Genomic DNA, 17,193 nt, shown 5'->3' on the forward strand with positions numbered 1-17,193 from the left:
GGTTTTAAGCACAGAAGGGTCATGAGTCAGTCAGTGTTTCCGAACACCTCCTTGGGCACTGGGTGGAGGCCACCAGGAGAAGGATTTGTGCCGGGGTGCCAGGCTCGGTGAGAGGCTCGGGGCGAGGCAGGGCCCCCGGGAGCGTCGGGGAGCCCTGGGGAGAGCAGAAAGGGAGAGCTGGCCCAGTGTCAGGTAGTGGCGGCTGGGCCGCACCGGGCTCTCTTCAGAGCTGGGCCCAGGCCCTGCAGGCTGCACCCTGAGGCCCTGGGCACCTGGCCCGGCACTCGGCAGATGGCCCTGGGCCCTCCCCTCCCTGGCTCTGGTTTCCCACCGCCTCCTCTCGCATGGGCAGCTTGTTTGGGTTACTGGGCTGAGCATTTCTGCTCTTGTCCAACTCTGGCTATTTCCACCCCCAAATGGTAAGTAGGAAAAACACCCCTTCTCAGACACTTGGGTGGGGAGTAGAGAGTCCTTCAGACCCAACGCCAGAGGGTCAGGTGCCCAGAAAGCCCTGGAGGCTGTTTTAGGGTTTTAGTTCTTGAGCCTGGGGCCCTGAACCATCTGGTTAGGGAGCTGGGCCCCAGCCAAGCCGCTGGGGTATCAGGTGGGGCCTGTCGCAGGCAGCGAGAAAAAGCCACTCTCTGACTCAGGCCTGGTTGGTCCTGGGCTCTGGCTGAACCCAGCTGCCACCTGCCCTGGCCTCCCTGGACTCTGCTTCCTGGAGCCCCAGAGCCCTCGAGCCCTCCTGCCCCGGGTCTTTGGGGTCAGACTAGGGCTACCCAGAGAATTCAAAACCAGTAGGGAAGTGGGAGTCCTTCCTGCTCCCACCCTGTGCAGCTGGGGAAGCTGAGCCCTGAGGTAGGAGGCTGCAGGCAGTTGACGACGTTGTCCATTTGTCTGTCTGTCTTTCTCTGCCTCTTGCCTGCCTCCTGAATCCACATGTTGGCAGCAGTGGGCACCAACACCCCCCACCCCACCTTAAAAACTTCCAGAAAAAGATCTCTGAGATGAGCAGTCATTATGGCACTGTAGGAATAGCAAAAGATGCAAATGTTTAAAATCTTTGTCAATAAGAGACAAAGTGATGATGGGATAGCGCACCGTGGAATACAATGTAGCTATTCAAGAGGCCAAGGCCAACGGTTCTGAACAGAAATGAAGCAGATTGTGAAATATATCTCAAAGCATGGAGGTGCACACGTAACGTGTGTGTGTGTGTGTGTGTGTGTGTGTGTGTGTGTGGGTGTGGGTGTGGGTGTGGTTGCAACCACTTGTGACAGACTTGGGCAGCTGCAGCTCAGGAAGGACACAGAAAATGCTAACGGGGCATGGCATTGGGGACTGGGTTTGGGAGTGAAGAGGGGGAGACTTGATTTTTTCTCTATATCCTTAGGCACTCTTGACATTTTTTTCTTTCTTTCTTTCTTTTTTTTTTTTGCGGTACGCGGGCCTTTCACTGTTGTGGCCTCTCCTGTTGCGGAGCACAGGCTCCAGACGCGCAGGCTCAGGGGCCATGGCTCACGGGCCCAGCCGTTCCAGGGCATGTGGGATCTTCCTGGACCGGGGCACGAACCCCTGTCCGCTGCATCGGCAGGCGGACTCTCTCTTGACATTTTTGATCATGCATCTGAACAATTTTTTTGAAATAAATTTATTTATTTATTTTTGGCTGTGTTGGGTCTTCATTGCTGCGAGTGGGCTTCCTCTTTGCGGTGGCTTCTCTTGTTGCAGAGCACGGGCTCTAGGTGTTTGGGCTTCAGTAGTTGCAGCAGGTGGGCTCAGTAGTTGTGGTGCACAGGCTTAACTGCTCTGCAGCATGTGCAGACCAGGGCTCGGACCCGTGTCCTCTGCATTGGCAGGCGTTTTCTTAACCATTGTGCCACCAGGGAAGTTCCTGAACAATTTTTTTTTTTATTGCTGTACGCGGGCCTCTCACTGTTGCGGCCCCTCCCGTTGTGGAGCACAGGCTCCGGACGCACAGGCTCAGCGGCCATGGCTCAACGGGCCCAGCCGCTCCGCGGCATGTGGGATCTTCCCAGACCGGGGCACGAACCCGTGTCCCCTGCATCGGCAGGCAGACTCTCAACCACTGCACCACCAGGGAAGCCCCTGAACAATTTTTTAAAGGAAAAAAATCTAGCCTAGGGATAGGGACCACTGCCAGCCCCTGAGGAACATCCCTCAATAGTTAATTGAGCCTCGAAATCCCAACATCTTGGGGTCAGCTGATGAGGGAGCCCCTCCCCAGCCTCCTCCCCCCCGCCTGCCCCCCGAGCCTCCCTCTGCCTGACTCAGCTGAACCAACTCATAGAACCAGATTGAGAGACTGAGGTGCAGCCGGGCATGTCTGGAGTGACGAATGTGAGAGCAATCAGCAAGAGCAATGGGGCGACACGGCCCAGGCCTCCGAGGAGGCTGGAGGAAGGGTGTGACTCGGAAGCCACGGAGCAAGGCAGGGGCCCTTGGCTGCTGGGAGGTGAGGCCCGCTCACCACTCTTCGCTAACCCAGAGCGGGTTCTCCGGAGTACTTCCTGGGCTGGAATCCCGAGGTAGGGGCGGATGGAAATAGGTGTAAGATTCGCAGAGTCCAATCTGGATGGACCCTTGATATTATTAATACTAAAGATAATAAACTGGTGTCTGGTGTCTGAAATTTGGGACCACACTAGGGACCATTTCATGAATGCTTCAGCCGGGCACCAGCTTGTGGAATCCTTGTAACAACCCTTTGAGAGGATTATCTGCATTTCCAGATGCTTCTAGGGAGGCTTAAACAACTGGATATGCTCTTCTGCTAACAACCCTGCGCAGCTTCCTGTTGCCTGGTCAGGCTACCACTTCAGAGCTGTGTGATTTTGGGCAAGTTCTTAACCTCTCTGAGTCTCGGTTTCCTTCTCTATAAATTGGAGATAACCCACAGTCCTTATTTCATAAACTAGTCCTGTGCAAATAAGTTAGTAAGTGTAAAGTATTGGTAACCAGGACTGGCTCATGATAAGCCTGTGTTTGCAATATTGCCCCATCTTGCAGCAAATCTAAGATGTCAACGATTGTAAAAGACGCCGCTAAAGAAAATGCCACTAAAAGAAGAATGCTGCCAGTTAACTATGTCCCAAGGCTCTTTCATCACTAGACTATTTTATACTTCCCGAAGGAGCTCTTTTTTTTTTTGCGGTACGCGGGCCTTTCACTGTTGTGGCCTCTCCCGTTGCAGAGCACAGGCTCCAGACGCGCAGGCTCAGCGGCCATGGCTCACGGGCCCAGCCGCTCCGCGGCATGTGGGATCCTCCTGGACCGGGGCACGAACCCGTGTCCCCTGCATCGGCAGGTGGACTCTCAACCACTGCGCCACCAGGGAAGCCCCCGAAGGAGCTCTTTTTGACTTAGACATAGATTCTCATCATACATAATTCTGATGCACACATAAAAAGGAAAATATAAGCAAAAGAAATAGTTTACGCTGTTCAGAAAACTCCTTCACATTTGGAATCCGACAGAGGCGCGATGTCAGTATTTCCCTGCCACCCACTCCTGTGAGGCATCAAGAGTTCGGGAGAGCGGTGCTCCCCCCCGAAATTCACAAGACAACCGGAAACCACCAGCAGCCATCAGAGTCCTAAGCCAACTGTGCAGGACCGCAGAGCAAGCCGACTCTGATTTCTGCTTTGGGAGTGTTGCTGACAAGTCTGGCTCCTCTCCCCCGGGAGCTCCCACCCTTTGGGGCCTGGGGTTAAGAGCGCTCCGCTCTTGTCTCTGGGGTTTTCTCCCAAGCTGCTGACGCCCTTTCGGCAGGGTTTGATGCTTCTGAAGTATGGGCACGTGCAGGCAATGACAATGACGTCAGGACTGTTGCTGGCTAGCCAGCAACTCTACCATGTAACCTGACTTCAGCGATTTAAATGTGAGAAACAAAGTGTCTGGGAATCGATGAAACATGAATAATTTCTGAACGTTACACGGGCCGTGCTTCCAGCTGCCACAGAACGCTTGCACGTTCTGCTTCGGCTGCTTGAAATGCCCTTCCTTCCTCCCCACTTTGCCTAGTTTACCCAGGTATCCCTGATCTCAGCTTCATGGTCATCCCCCCACCCCACCCCCCATGCCTTTCCTGATCATCCCACTGACGTCAAATCCCTTCCCTGTCAATGCACCTAGTACAGCTGCAATGTTACATTTTGGGTGTGTGTGTGTGTGTGTGTGTGTGTGGTTTTCTGCGTAGCTGTCTCCCCAGTGTACTGGGCATACCACGGGGGCAGGGACTATGTGGCTTTTTACCACATCTCAGTACCCAGCAATGTCCCACACAGAGCCCAGTAGTGAGCAGTGGAGGAACTGGGGTGTCCTCCTGGCCTCGTGGTTTATCTGTGAGACACGTGCTGCTGGTCTCTGCATTGAACTGTGTCCCTCAGAGGCTGGATTCTAACTCACTTCTTTCACAGACGGGAAATTGAGGCCTGTGAGGTCACTAGCCCACGGGCTAGACGTTCTGTCTCAGTCCGGTGTATATAGAGTATGGGGGGGGGTCCGAGGAGGGGGTACTCACTTCTGGTCGGGGTTCAGAGGAGGCGGCACCTCCCAAGCCTCGCAGGTTGGGAGGGTGATTTGGGTACGTTTGGGAAACATCAAGGGGAAAGGGAAGCCAGGCAAATCAGAAGATGCAGGTGTGGGCACCTAGATGCCCCGTGTAAGGCCCCTTCCGAGGCCCTGGAAGGTACAAGGCTGAGGTCACCCTCTTGGGTTTCAAGTTGGGTAACCGAGGCCCAGAGAGGGGGAGGACTCACCTGCCATTGTCCATCGAGCCAGGAGAGCTGTGGGCCTTGCTCCTGGGCGGCCCTGACTCCACCTTCCCCTGCTAACCTCCGAGCTGGCCCTGCCCAAGATGCTGGGAGGATGCAGGGAGGCGAAGGGGGGTGGCGCTGAGGCAGGACTCCGGGGGTGCACGGGGCTGCCAGCACCCGGAAGGAGGAAGCTGCACAGGGTGTCTGTGGCTGGGCCTGGGCCCACTCGGGACTTCCTCTTCCTCTCAGGGCAGGTGTAGCCACCAGAGCGGGACCGACACCCTGACCCCGTCATGGATGGGGGCAAGGGGCCCAGGATCAGAGACTTCCTGAGTGGGAGCCTGGCCACCTGGGTGAGGGGGCAGTGCGAGGGAGTCTGGGGAGGGGAAATGAGCAGCAGGGAGGGGCTGGTGTGGGGTGGGGGGAGAGGGGGTAGAGCTGGGGCCTGAGGGGAGGAGCGGGCTCAGGTGGGGATGGGGAAGTCCAGGCAGCTGTGCAGCAGGAAAAGGGGTCCAGGTCCGTGGCCACTGGCGTTCAGGGGACTGGTGAGGAGGGGGCTGCGCGGGCCCAGGAGGCAGGTCAGAGGGGCTCTGCCAGTGCGGCCTCCCACCCAGGCCAGCTGACTCCTTTGTGTCCCCACAGGCGCTGGGCCTGGCCAGGCTGGTGGGGGAGCCAGAGGGGGAAGAGGAGGAGGAAGGAGAGGGGCCTCTTTGTCCGGAGACGAGGTTCTTACGCCTCAGCGACGGGGCCCTGCTCCTCCGGGTGCTGGGCGTCATGTAAGGGCATCAGAGGGGGCCTCGGGGCAGCTGCGGGGGGGCTTGAGGGGAGGGGGGCCGGGCAGCCTGGTGGGAAGAGCCTGGTTTAGGGGAGGTGGGTCCTCAGTCACCCCTCCCACCTATCGTCCCCTGTGCCCACAGTGCCCCCAGTTCCCGAGGCGGCCCTCAAATGATCAGGGGCCACGATGGGCCCGCAGCCTGGCGGCTGTGGAACCTGAACCACCTGTGGGGCCGGCTGAGGGACTTCTACCAGGTGAGGGGTCAGGAGGGGGAGGCTGAGCCTGGGAGCCCCCTGTCTGCAGGAAGGCCCTTCTCACATCTCCCACCCCGTCTGCCGTCTGCCGCAGGAGGAGCTGCAGCTGCTGATCCTGTCTCCACCCCCAGACCTCCAGGCGCTGGGGTTTGACCCCTTCTCAGGTGCTCTCTCCCACCACCCCTTCCTGCTTCTTCCCCCTATCCCTGCCCGTTAACCTCTTGTGGCTTGTGCCCTGCAGAGGAGGCGGTGGAGGAGCTGGAAGGCATCCTTAGGCTACTGCTGGGGGCATCAGTGCAGGTAAGTGGGGCAGGGAAGGGCAGGGTCTGGCTTTGGCCGCAGAGGTGGGAGACACCGGTGTGAGCCTCACTGTCCCCTCCTTGTCGCCCTGCTCCCCCTGCAGTGTGAGCACCGGGAGCTGTTCATCCGGCACATCCAGGGCCTCAGCCTGGAGGTCCAGAGTGAGCTGGCTGCTGCCATCCAGGAGGTACAAGTCTGGTCGGCCGTCTGGGACACCCTGCCTCCTACTTCCTTGGCTGACCTGCTCTCCCTGTGCCTCCAGGTGACCCAGCCCGGGGCCGGCTTGGTGCTGGCGCTGGCTGGGCCCGAGCCTGGGGAGCTGGCGCCTCCGGAGCTGGAGATGCTGTCCCGGAGCCTGGTGGGGACACTGTTGAGGCTGGCTCGGGAGCGGGACGTGGGGGCCCAGGTACGAGGCGGCAGGAGGAGGAGGAGGAGGAGGAGGAGGAGGAGGAGGGCCACGGGGACCCAGCCGGGCACCCAGCCGCGTGCCGGAGGTGCGGGTGGGGGTGGAGCGCTGCAACAGTCACATGCGTCTTGTGGTGCTTGGGGGCAGATGTGGGGCTCTTGGGGCGGGTCACTCCTGACTCCTGACCTTTGACGTCCCCCAGCGGCTGGCTGAGTTGCTGCTGGAGCGGCAGCTGGCGGCCCCCTTGCTGCCTGAGGCTCCTGCCAGGACTCCCCCGGAGGGCGCCTCACACCACCTGGCCCTGCAGCTGGCCAACACCAAGGCCCAACTGCGGCGTGTCCGGCAGGAGCTGTGAGCCGCTGGCTGGGAAGGACCTGGCGGGGGTGGGGGGTGGTGGAGGTGGGGGGTGGCGGGCAGGGAGCGCAGCTTAGGTCTGGGTGTGGTCCGGATGGGGTTCAGGCCTAGCAAGGGCTGGAGGGTGCAGGTCCCCAGACCCCTCCTGCGTCCCTTCCCTCCAGGGAGGAGAAAGCCGAACTGCTGTTAGATTCCCAGGTGGAGGTGCAAGGCTTGGAGGCTGAAATTCGAAGGCTCCGCCAGGAGGTGCGCTCAGGTGCCCCCAAACATGGCCGCATTCCCTAACCCGCCCCCCCGCACCTTCCCCAGCCTACTGCCTCCCCCAACCCGGCTCCTTCCCGTCCTCAACCCTCTGGCCAGCGGGTGGCCCTTCCTAGCTCCGCATCGTCTGGCCCAGGCCCAGGCACTGTCGGGACAGGCCAAGCGGGCCGAGCTGTACCGCGAGGAGGCGGAGGCGCTGCGGGAGCGGGCCGGACGCCTGCCCCGCCTGCAGGAGGAACTGCGACGCTGCCGGGAGCGGCTGCAGGCAGCAGAGGCCTGCAAGGGCCAGCTGGAGGTGAGGGGGGCGACGGGGCTGCAGGGGGCGGGGCATGGGGGGCGCGGCCTGCCGGGGACAGGGTGGGCCTTGAGAGGAGCGAATTTGGGCCAAGGGATAGGTCAGGCCCGATGGAGGGAATAGTCACCGCTAGGAGAACGCGGTCAGGTGGTGTCTGGGGACAGGCCCTCTGGAGGATGGGGAAGATGGAGGGGAGAGGTGGAGGCTGTAGGTAAGGGTAGCTGGAGAGGAAGGTGGCGCCAGTTGTAGGGGAGGCAGTGTCTGGAGAGAGCACCGAGCAACGGGGCTAAGTGGGGCTTAGAAGGACCTTGGAAGGCAGTTCCTGGGGAGAAGGGGCAGGGCCTACATAGGAGAAGGGCGGGGCCAGGTGCTAGGGAAGTGGTACCTGAAGAAACCTTGGAGGGGGAGGGGCAGATGGAGGGGAGAGGCGGGGCCTGGAGAGCAACAGGGGTGCAGAGTCAGATGGGGGAGGGGAGCCAGGGTCTGTGGCCCCGGAGTGCTGGGGGCATCGCACCACCATCTCTCTCTGCTCCCCCACCAGGAGGAGCGGGCGCTCTCCGGGGCTCTGGAAGCCTCGAAGGCGCTGCTGGAGGAGCAGCTGGACGCCTCTCAGGAGCGCTGTGCTCGGCTGCATGAGACCCAGCGGGAGAACCTGCTGCTGCGGACCCGGCTGGGCGAGGCCCATGCGGTGAGATTCCCAGAGTGAGCCCTGGTCACGCAGTGAGCTGTGACCCCAGTGGTCCCCAGGGTTCCTTGGTGATGCCTGTGACTCCTACTCCTTGTTTCCCCTCGTGACCCTCCAGCCCACACGCTTGGCCTGGCCCTGGCGGGGAGGGCTTGTCTGACCCTGCTCTCCCCTCCAGGAGCTGAGCTCTCTGCGGCATCAGGTGGACCAGCTGGCAGAGGAGAACGTGGAGCTGGAGTTGGAGCTTCAGCGGAGCCTGGAGCCAGCCCCAGGCTCTCCTGGGGAGGGTGGGTAGGACCCCAGTGGAGGGGCTGTGGGTGGGAGGCTGCCTGTGTTTTTCTGCACCTTAGTGGGGACAGCTTCTGATTTCATCCCCTTCCCCCGGGGGTGTCGGGGGGTGGTGGGTGTGGGTGAGGAGCCGTAAGGGAGCAGAGGGATCCTGACCTCTTCTCCCACACCCCAGGGCCCCTGCCAGGAGCGGCTCCCTCTCTGCATGACGAAGTGAGGGAGGCAGAGGCTGGGCGGCTGCGGACCCTGGAGCGGGAGAATCGGGAGCTTCGAGGCCTGCTCCGGGCGCTGCAGGGGCAGCCACGTGGCCAGGTGAGTCCCCTCCCCCAAGCATCAGCACGTCCTTCCTGGCATCCTCCTCTGGGTTTGACCATCCCTCTCATGTGCCCTCAGCACCCCCTGCTGGAGGAGCCGAGCGAGGACTCCGTGATTCCAGAGCCAGACTCAGCTCCCCAGACTCGGCTGGCCCCAGACCATGGCCCCCAGGGCTTGGCTGGTCAGGCAGGGGATGAAGGCCCCCAGGCTTTGGACCCGGCTCCCCTGGCATCAGATTCAGCCCTCGAGGGGTTAGCTGAGTGTCCTCAGGCATCTGATTTGGACCCAAAGGTGGTGGAGAGGCCCCTCCAGGCGGCTGTCACGGTGCCTGTAGGCACGATGGCGCAGAAGTCAGGCCCCGCTGTAGGGGCACAGGAGTCCCTGCAGAAGGCTGGCCTTGGAGCCCCTCTCCAGACCCCTGCCGCTGTGGCCCCACCTCAGGGTCCAGATATCAAAATTCAGGCCCAGCTGTCGCTGGGAGGAGAGACTGGAGAGTCGGTGCCTGAGGCCTTGGGGCTGAGACAGGAGGACCCTGAGAGCAAACCTGGACTCTCGGAGCCCAGCCTCTGTGGGCAGTTGGAGGAGACCCTAGACCAGAGGCTGGACCTACCCAAGGGGCGAGCAGAGGCCAGAGAGCATGAACAGAAGTTGGAGAGGATGGTCGGGGACCCAGCCCAACAAAAACCACAGCAGAAGCTGGAGGGGGCTCCTGAGGCCCAGACCTGGGACGGGAGGATCCCAGGGGAGATCCTGGCCGGTGGTGTCCCAGAGCAGGAGGCCCTCAAGGAGGAGGTGGCACGGCTGAGGAGAGAGGCTGAGGCTCTTCGAGCTGAGCTGGAGGCCCAGGCCTGGAGGCTGGAGGCCCGAGGCACGGAGGCCGCCCGCCTCTCCGAGGAGCTGGCTCAGGCACGGAGGGCAGAGGCCGAGGCCCACCGGGAGGTGGAGGCCCAGGCCCGGGAGCTGGCCCGGCTGCGGGAGGCGGTGGAGGCCGCCGGCCGGGAGCTGGAGGCTGCGTCGCGGGAGCGGGGGGCGCTGGCGGAGGTGCTGGCAGCCACGGGCCGCGAGCGGAGGCAGTGGGAGCGAGAGGCGCCCAGGCTGCGGGCCCGGGCCGAGGCGGCCGAGGAGCAGTTGCAGGTGCTGCAGAGCGAGAGCCGCCGGCACCTGGAGGAGGCCGAGAGGGAGCGCCGGGAGAGGCAGGCCCTCCAGGAGGTATGTCGGGGCTCGTAGCCAGGGTCAGGAAGCAGGGTTCCAGGCCAGTTGCTGGGGTTTTGGGTTATTAACTCTATCAGCAGCCGCTGAGTGCCCAGCACTGAGCTGGGGCCGGAAATAGAAAGGCGAAGTCCCCTCCTGGCTCCCAAAGGCATGCCTGGCTTGGGAGAGGGGCAGATGTCCCCTGCCTTTGATGGGTTGGCTGTAGCAGGCGGGCATGGAGCTAGATGGCCTGGGTGCAAATCCTGGCTCTCTGACTGTGGCGCTTTGCTCAGCTTTGCCTCGGTGCCTCCCTCTGTGAAATGGGGGTGCTCTTCGTAGCTGCCTCAGCGGGTCTTTGGAAGACCAAGGGAGATAATGGCGTGAAGAGCCTAGTCATGCTGGGCAAAGGCTCAAGATACGTTGGTTGTTACAGGCAAAGTGCTTCGGGAGCCCCACGGGAAGGGGAGCTGAGGCCAGGGTCGGGGCAAGGAGGCTTCGGGGAGGGTTCTAAGGAAAGATCGAGATTTTGCTAAGCGGGGAAGGATGTTTCATCCAGAGGGAACAGCATGTGCAAAGACTTGAAGGCATTAGAGATGCTCAGGGGCCCAGGAGATGTGGGGGAAGGTGGAGAAGTACATGGGACCAGCGTTGTAGGTGTTGGTACTCCATCCCCAGGCGGGGAAATTCACCCAAGGGTGCGGGCAGACCTGTGTGAGGATGCGTTTGGGGAGGGTCACCTTGGTGTACAGGGGAACCTGGGGCCATAGGAGGCAGTGCCAGTGGTCAAGGTGGCAGGTGAGGGAATTCCCTGGCAGTCCAGTGGTTAGGACTCCACGCTTCCACTGCAGGGGCACAGGTTCAATCCCTGGTCGGGGAACTAAGATTCTGCAAGCCGCGTGGTGCGGCCAAAAAAAAAAAAGGTGGCAGGTGAGGCTGGCTGGAGCTGGGATGGGGGGTGGAGGAGAGAGAAGACCTGGAAACCCCTCTATTCATTCAGTCAAGCATGTCTGCGGGCATCTCCTTGGCACCAGGCCCTGTACCAGGCAGCCAGTGCATGTGTCCTTCGGGAGACGCTCACTCACAGTCTGGGGTGGAGACAGGACTGTGCGGGGAGCCGTGGGGGTCCAGGAAGCACACTGGACTCAGGCTGGAGCACGTCAGGGAAGGCTTCCTGGAGGAGGAGAGAGAACGGCAGTGAGCCAGGAGGAGGTACAGGCCCGAGTTTGTAGGGGTGGAGTGTGAGGCGGGGAGTGGAGGGAGGTGAGACTAAGACTTCATTAAGCAGGTTTCCTGTAGGGCAGGGCTTCGTCTTCCTTATGAGTAAAGGGAGGAGTTGCAGCTGTTTTCATGAGGGCAACGAGGAGTCACTGGAGGGTTTAAAGTGAGCAGAGTGGTCAGGTCTGCGGGTCTGAAGGCCCCTCAGGGGAAGCAGAGGAGACCACAAGGCAATGGGATGGGTGTTCAGGCCAGTGGGGCACAGTGCTGAGGGGAAGGTGTGCTGTGGACGAGGACCCAAATGTTCTGGCTGAGCAGTTTCCAGTTTCTTCCCTGTTGCACAGAGGAGGGCACTGAGATCCGGAGAGGATAAGTTATTTGCTCCGAGATGCCTCCTGATGGAGAGGAGTGAGGAACAGGCTGTTGGCTTGGCCTGGGGAGTGTGAGAATTGGAGGTGTGGGTGAGAGGGTAAGGCCAAGAGGTTGTCTCTGGGGTCCACTTTGTAGGAGGTGATTGAGAGATGCTGTCAGACGGACCTGGATTATATCTCAGATCCCCTCCTCAGCTGTGTGGCTTGGGGCCAGTTACTTAACCTCTCGGAGTCTCAGTTTCTTTACCTGAAACCAGAATAAAAACAATACCTGTGTCACGGGATCCTGTAAGGTAATGAATGTAGAGAGCTTGGGGCAGTGCCTGGCACTCAGTATGGGCTTAATCCATGGAGAGGGAGTGCCAGCAGGTGGGCAGTGAAGGTAGGGGTAGGGCTGGCCGGCTGGAGGAGCCGGCTCTGAGGACCAAGAGGGTGGAAGAGGCTGAGGACAAAGGGGAATTTTGTGAGATTTCCTGGTGGAGCAGTTCCTGGTGATAACTGGGTGTGGTACAGGCCGGGGTGGCTGGCCAGGGGAGGGAGGTCAGGGAACCAGGGGCCAAGGGGGTTGTCCAGGTGGGCCTCCTGGCTAGGGGGAGGGCAGGAGGCACGGTGGCTGGGGCATTGACGGCTGTGGCCGGAGCCTGCAGGGGGCAGGGCAGGGGTCTGGCCCGAGATGCAGGTCTTCCTGGGCACCACTGTTCTTCCTATTCTCCGCCCTGGGGCTCTTGTGGCTGCTGGCTGCAGGCAGCAGGGACTCATGGGACTCTTAGTTTTTCAATGAGAGGCCGTGGCCAAGGGTGTCTAGAAGTGCAGTGACCCTGAGCGGTGGTCCGGGTGGGGTTGTTAAGCCAGGAAGATCAGAGTAAGGGTTGGTAGACCCCATTTCCAAGGGCAGGATTTGGCGGGCGGCTGTCATGGTCGGGCCTTCCCCAGGGTTTCATCCTGCCAGGGCCCCCACCCCCCGTACCTCAGAATGGTTTGCCCTACCTCGCGGGGCCCACAGGCCAGAGTGGGTCTCCTATCCACTTCCGCAGTGGTACGGCCCAACCGCCACAGGCTGCGTGGTCAGCGGCGTCCTGGCCCTCCCCGTCCCAGCTCCCACTGCGGTTAGGCCTGGCCCTCACCAAGTTCCTGCCCTCTGTGGCCACCCTCCTGTGGCTGAGGGTCCTGTCCAGACCCGCCTCCTCCGAGCCCCTCTGGCCCTCACATGGCCCGTGTGGCCTCAGAACGTAGGGTGAATCCAGCTGTCGCTGGGCACGCGAGGAACCATGGGCTCAGAGAGGTGAAGACGTTTGCCCAGCGAGTGCCTCTGACTCCTGGCCCAGGGGCCTCCCTCAGGCTTATAATCCCCAGCTCCTTCATACCCACTCTCCAAGGCGAGCAGGCCTTGTTCCCATTTTACAGATGGGGGAGTAGAGCCCCAAAGGGTGAAAGATATTTGCCCAGGGTGACAAAGCAAGGACAGAAAGCTGGGTCTCTTGACTCTCAGGCCTGGGTGAGGGTGGTTGTCTGCCCTTCTGGCCCTGAGGCTTCTCTGCCTGCCCTCAGGAGCTAGAGAAGGCCACGGCGCGGGGCCAGGAGCTGGGGGCCCGGCTGGAGCATCTGCAGAGGGAGCTGGAACGGGCGACTCTGGAGCACCAGGAATTTCTGCGGGAGCAGGAGGTCCAGCACCAAAGGTGGGGTGTTGCCCGAGGGGCAGAGAGGGGCAGGCAAGGACTTGGGGAGGGCTGGGAGCCAACACTTCTCCCGGCAGGTACCGGGGCCTGGAGCAGCGGCTGGAAGCTGAGCTGCAGGTGGCGGCCACCAGCAAGGAGGAGGCGCTGCTGGCACTCAAAACGAGGGCCCTGCAGCTGGAGGAGGAGCTGTTCCAGGTGAGGCCACTGCCCTGCTTTCCGGGACCTCGGCCCACTCCTCCCTCCATCCTGCACACAGACAGCCAGGGCCGCGTGCACTCGTATCGCCCCCTCCGTCTTGGCCCTCGCTCTTGGCCAGTTGCTCGCCTTGTGCCCCGATTGGGGGCCTGTAGGAGGGAGCACTGTGCTGGGAGCCAGGCGGCTCTGCCCGGACCTCGTCTCCCCCATTCCTCAAATGGGCAGAGCCTGGCGGCTTTACTCTGAGGCACCTGCTGTGTCCCTCATGCGTGGGCACCACCACTTCCTGAGCTCAGCGACTATCGTCCTAAGTTGGGAATCGTTTCTGATAGCCCTGTTGCGTGCGGGCTCAGCGCCGCTCTGGTACGGCTCCATACCTGGTTGCCACCGCCCTAGGGAGCCCACTGTCCACCTGGGACAGAGGCAAGAACACAGGCGACCATAGCCCGTGGGCCCCCAGCAGACTGCTTAGCTGGCTGGTGTGGGATTGATTGGCGGAGGTTTTCTGGAGAAAGCAGTGTTGAAACTGGGGTCCAGAGGAGGAGTACGATGTGCAGAAGCAACAGCTCAGGCAGAGGCTGGGCTCTGCTGCAGAACCGAGAGAAGGTGCAAAGGGCAGGGTGGAGAGTGACGGAGCAAGGAGGGCAGGGCTGTGGGATGCTGGGCGGTGGGGGGAAGTGTGACGGGGGAGGACTGCCAAAGGGGGTAAGGGTCCACTGCGCTGTGCCCAGGCCACTGCCACTCCCTCTCTCCTTGCAGCTGCGCCAGGGTGCTGTGGGACAGGGGCCTGAGAAGCAGGCTGAGCAGAGGGTCACGGAGGCCCAGAGCGCGCGGCTCATTGAGGTGGAGCGCAGCGTGAGTGTCGCCATGGTGGGCACGGGGCTGGGGGGTGTGCCCCAGAGGCCTGGCACCGGCTAACCCCCTCCCTGCCGGGCAGAACGCAACGCTGGCCGCCGAGAAGGCGGCTCTGCAGGGGCAGCTGCAGCACCTGGAGGGGCAGCTGGGGAGCCTGCGGGGGCGCGCCCAGGAGCTGCTGCTGCAGAGTCAGCGGGCACAGGAGCAGAGCAGCTGCCTGCAGGTGGGTGACGGCCTGCGTACCTGTCCCCTGCCCCATCACTGCCCACTTCCTGCCGCTTCCCCCTGACCCTGCCACTTCCCCTGTCCGTACCCCCTCTGCCTGCCTCTAGCCCCCGCGTCAGTACCCATTTCACCCCGTCTCCAGCCCTCTCCTCCACAGCCGGCCATTAGTCCCTCCTGCTTGCCCTGCCCCGACCCCAGCCCCATCTGTGCCATCCCTGCCTTGTGCCACTTGCCCTCCCCTCCACGGCTGCCTCTGCCTTCGGATCCCTAGACCACTCTCTCCTTTCCTCTGCCCCGCCCTCTGCCTTTTGCCCCCGTCCCTTACCCCCTTTCTGGCCTGGGACGTCACCCAGCAGGCCCTGCTCCCTCCTCTGGCCTAGGCTGAGAAGTCTGTACTGGAGCTGCAGGGCCAGGAGCTGCACAGGAAGCTGGGGGTGCTGGAGGAAGAGGTGCAGGCGGCGCGGCGCTCCCAGGAGGAGACCCGCGGGCAGCAGCAGGCCCTGCTTCGGGATCACGAGGCCCTGGCACAGCTGCAGCGGCGGCAGGAGGCTGAGCTAGAGGGGCTGCTGGCCCGGCACCGCGACCTCAAGGCCAACATGCGGGCACTGGAGCTGGCCCACCGGGAGCTGCAGGGCCGGTGAGCCTCCTCCAAACTCCCAGCTCCTCTCCTGGGCACCCCCTACCTGCCCAGAGCAGATTCCCTGGGTGGGTCTGATGCCACCAAGGCAGCAGTGCCACCAGTGGACCCACCTCCATTGCTGTGCCCTCTTGTGCGGCTGGGCTCTCTGCACTTCCGGGGTGGGCTCACCCCGGGGCTCATCGGCGGTCGGGAGTGGTGGGCGTCCGGCACAGCGTTCTGCCCTGTGGCTTCGCCCCGGCGCTTATGCTCAGGAGACGATGGACTTACAGGTCCAGACGGTCCAGCTACCTACACGCCCTGGCGTCGGTCCCTGCGGCCCTCTTAGCTCCTTGTTCATTGCAGGCACGAGCAGCTGCAGGCCCAGAGGGCCCACGTGGAGGCGCAGGAGGTGGCCCTGCTGGCAGAGCGCGAACGCCTGGTGCAGGACGGGCATCGGCAGCGGGGCCTGGAGGAGGAGCTCCGGAGGCTGCAGAGTGAGCATGACAGGTACCAGCCCTGGCACAGCCCCTCGCCCCTCGGGCAAGTTCTCAGTGTTCCCATCTGTGAAGTGGGATGGTGGTGAGTTGGTCGCTTTCCCCGTGGGGTCCTGCTTTGCCTCCTCTCCCCATCAAGGCTCCTCTGGCCCTCATGAGGGGCCTGCGGGGGTGGGGGTGGGGCAAGTCCCCTTGGAGAGCAGCTCTCCTTGCCTCTGCAGAGCTCAGATGCTGCTGGCGGAGGTGTCCCAGGAGCGAGGTGAGCTGCAGGGGGAACGCGGGGAGCTGCGGGGCCGGCTGGCGAGGCTGGAGCTGGAGCGGGCACAGCTGGAGGCGCAGAGCCTGCGACTGCGAGAGTCCAACCAGCAGTTGGACCTGAGCGCCTGCCGGCTGGCCACACAGTGTGAGGTGTGGTGAGGGGTGGGTGGTGGCTGGGGAGGAAGGTTGGCTTGGAGGGGGCGTTGGGGGCTGGCAAGAGCGTGGAGAGAGTGGAAGGCGGCGGCCCTGAGCCCTGTTAAGCACCCCCGCTTGTCCTGCCGCCTGCCCCTGACAGCTGTTGACGGAGCTCCGGAGCGCCCAGGAAGAGGAGAACCGGCAGCTGCTGGCCGAGGTGCAGGCTCTGAGCCGGGAGAACCGGGAGCTCCTGGAGCGCAGCCTGGAGAGCCGGGACCACCTGCACCGCGAGCAGCGCGAGTACCTGTGAGGGGCCGTGGGGGCCGGCGTGGCTGCCCCTTGGGTTGTTTATGGGGAGACGCCCTGGGAGGGCCTGGGAAAAGGGGGAGGCTGACCCCCAGGGACTCGGGGCAGCAGGCATTTATCAGCCCATCCTGGGGTATGTCAGGCTGTGTTAACGGGCAGGGTTGTACCAGGGTGTACCCCGTGTTCCTGCCCAGGCCTCAAGCCCACATCCTCCCTCCCCATCCTCCCAGGGACCAGCTCAATGCCCTGCGCCGGGAGAAGCAGAAGCTGGTGGAGAAGATCATGGACCAGTACCGCGTGCTGGAACCTGGGCCCCTGCCCCGGACCAAGTGAGAGGCCCCTCCATCCTGGTGGGCCTGGGATCGTCCCTACCTAGCCCCTGCCCTGCCCTGCCCTTCGAGCCCTGGCCCAGCCCAGGTCTGGGCCCCAGTGACGGTTTGCCTGGCCTTTGCCATCCCAGACATGGCCTCTTGTCCCTCCTTCCTCCCTGGCCTTAGCCCCTCTTGTGCCCTCTTGCCTCTAGGAAGGGCAGCTGGCTGGCAGACAAGGTGAAGAGGCTGATGAGGCCCCGGCGGGAGGGGGGCCCCCACGGGGGGCCGCGCCTGGGGGCCGATGGGGCTGGCAGCACCGAGAGCCTAGGGGGCCCCCCGGAGACGGAGCTCTCTGAGGGCAGGGAGGCAGATGGCACAGGTGGGTCTGGGGGTCAGGTGACCAAGATGGTCCCTACCCCATGTCCCCTACCCCCGCCCCCAGGGCTTGCCAATGCCTCTGGTCTTCCTGTGTGGCTTGCACACATGCTCCCCGCTGGCCTTCCCTGCTGCAACCTCTCCCCACTCCCCCAGATGGTTCCAGTAGCTCTTTGCCCTGCATCCCTGCTGTGTCCCTCTTGGCTGGCACCTCCCTTCTGCCTGCGCTGCCACCCACGCCATCCTACCCACCCAC

General features: G+C 62.6%; 1 protein-coding gene across 2 annotated transcripts in view; it reads left to right on the forward strand.

Annotated features, from left to right (window-relative positions):
- The first annotated feature begins 5,021 nt into the window (after nucleotides 1-5,021).
- The window catches only part of CCDC88B (coiled-coil and HOOK domain protein 88B), a 14,151-nt gene continuing 1,979 nt past the window's right edge, over nucleotides 5,022-17,193 (forward strand). Inside the window, exons 1-24 of one of the 2 annotated variants that reach the window (XM_027090898.1) lie at nucleotides 5,022-5,131; nucleotides 5,421-5,554; nucleotides 5,696-5,807; nucleotides 5,902-5,971; nucleotides 6,049-6,107; nucleotides 6,211-6,294; nucleotides 6,370-6,513; nucleotides 6,716-6,864; nucleotides 7,032-7,113; nucleotides 7,265-7,423; nucleotides 7,965-8,111; nucleotides 8,287-8,395; nucleotides 8,572-8,708; nucleotides 8,790-9,920; nucleotides 13,037-13,164; nucleotides 13,242-13,359; nucleotides 14,119-14,214; nucleotides 14,297-14,437; nucleotides 14,820-15,076; nucleotides 15,422-15,565; nucleotides 15,774-15,960; nucleotides 16,106-16,251; nucleotides 16,482-16,580; nucleotides 16,775-16,941. In XM_027090898.1, coding sequence (XP_026946699.1) covers nucleotides 5,072-5,131; nucleotides 5,421-5,554; nucleotides 5,696-5,807; nucleotides 5,902-5,971; nucleotides 6,049-6,107; nucleotides 6,211-6,294; nucleotides 6,370-6,513; nucleotides 6,716-6,864; nucleotides 7,032-7,113; nucleotides 7,265-7,423; nucleotides 7,965-8,111; nucleotides 8,287-8,395; nucleotides 8,572-8,708; nucleotides 8,790-9,920; nucleotides 13,037-13,164; nucleotides 13,242-13,359; nucleotides 14,119-14,214; nucleotides 14,297-14,437; nucleotides 14,820-15,076; nucleotides 15,422-15,565; nucleotides 15,774-15,960; nucleotides 16,106-16,251; nucleotides 16,482-16,580; nucleotides 16,775-16,941 — 4,060 coding nt within the window. In that variant the 5' untranslated portion in view covers nucleotides 5,022-5,071. The remainder of the gene's footprint in view (nucleotides 5,132-5,420; nucleotides 5,555-5,695; nucleotides 5,808-5,901; nucleotides 5,972-6,048; nucleotides 6,108-6,210; nucleotides 6,295-6,369; nucleotides 6,514-6,715; nucleotides 6,865-7,031; nucleotides 7,114-7,264; nucleotides 7,424-7,964; nucleotides 8,112-8,286; nucleotides 8,396-8,571; nucleotides 8,709-8,789; nucleotides 9,921-13,036; nucleotides 13,165-13,241; nucleotides 13,360-14,118; nucleotides 14,215-14,296; nucleotides 14,438-14,819; nucleotides 15,077-15,421; nucleotides 15,566-15,773; nucleotides 15,961-16,105; nucleotides 16,252-16,481; nucleotides 16,581-16,774; nucleotides 16,942-17,193) is intronic. The other variant, XM_027090899.1, reaches the window with a different exon arrangement.

Source organism: Aethalodelphis obliquidens, unplaced genomic scaffold (genome assembly GCF_003676395.1).
Source record: "Aethalodelphis obliquidens isolate GAN/ISIS:26980383/991018 unplaced genomic scaffold, ASM367639v1 scaffold69, whole genome shotgun sequence".
In the NCBI taxonomy this organism is placed as follows: Eukaryota; Metazoa; Chordata; class Mammalia; order Artiodactyla; family Delphinidae; genus Aethalodelphis; species Aethalodelphis obliquidens.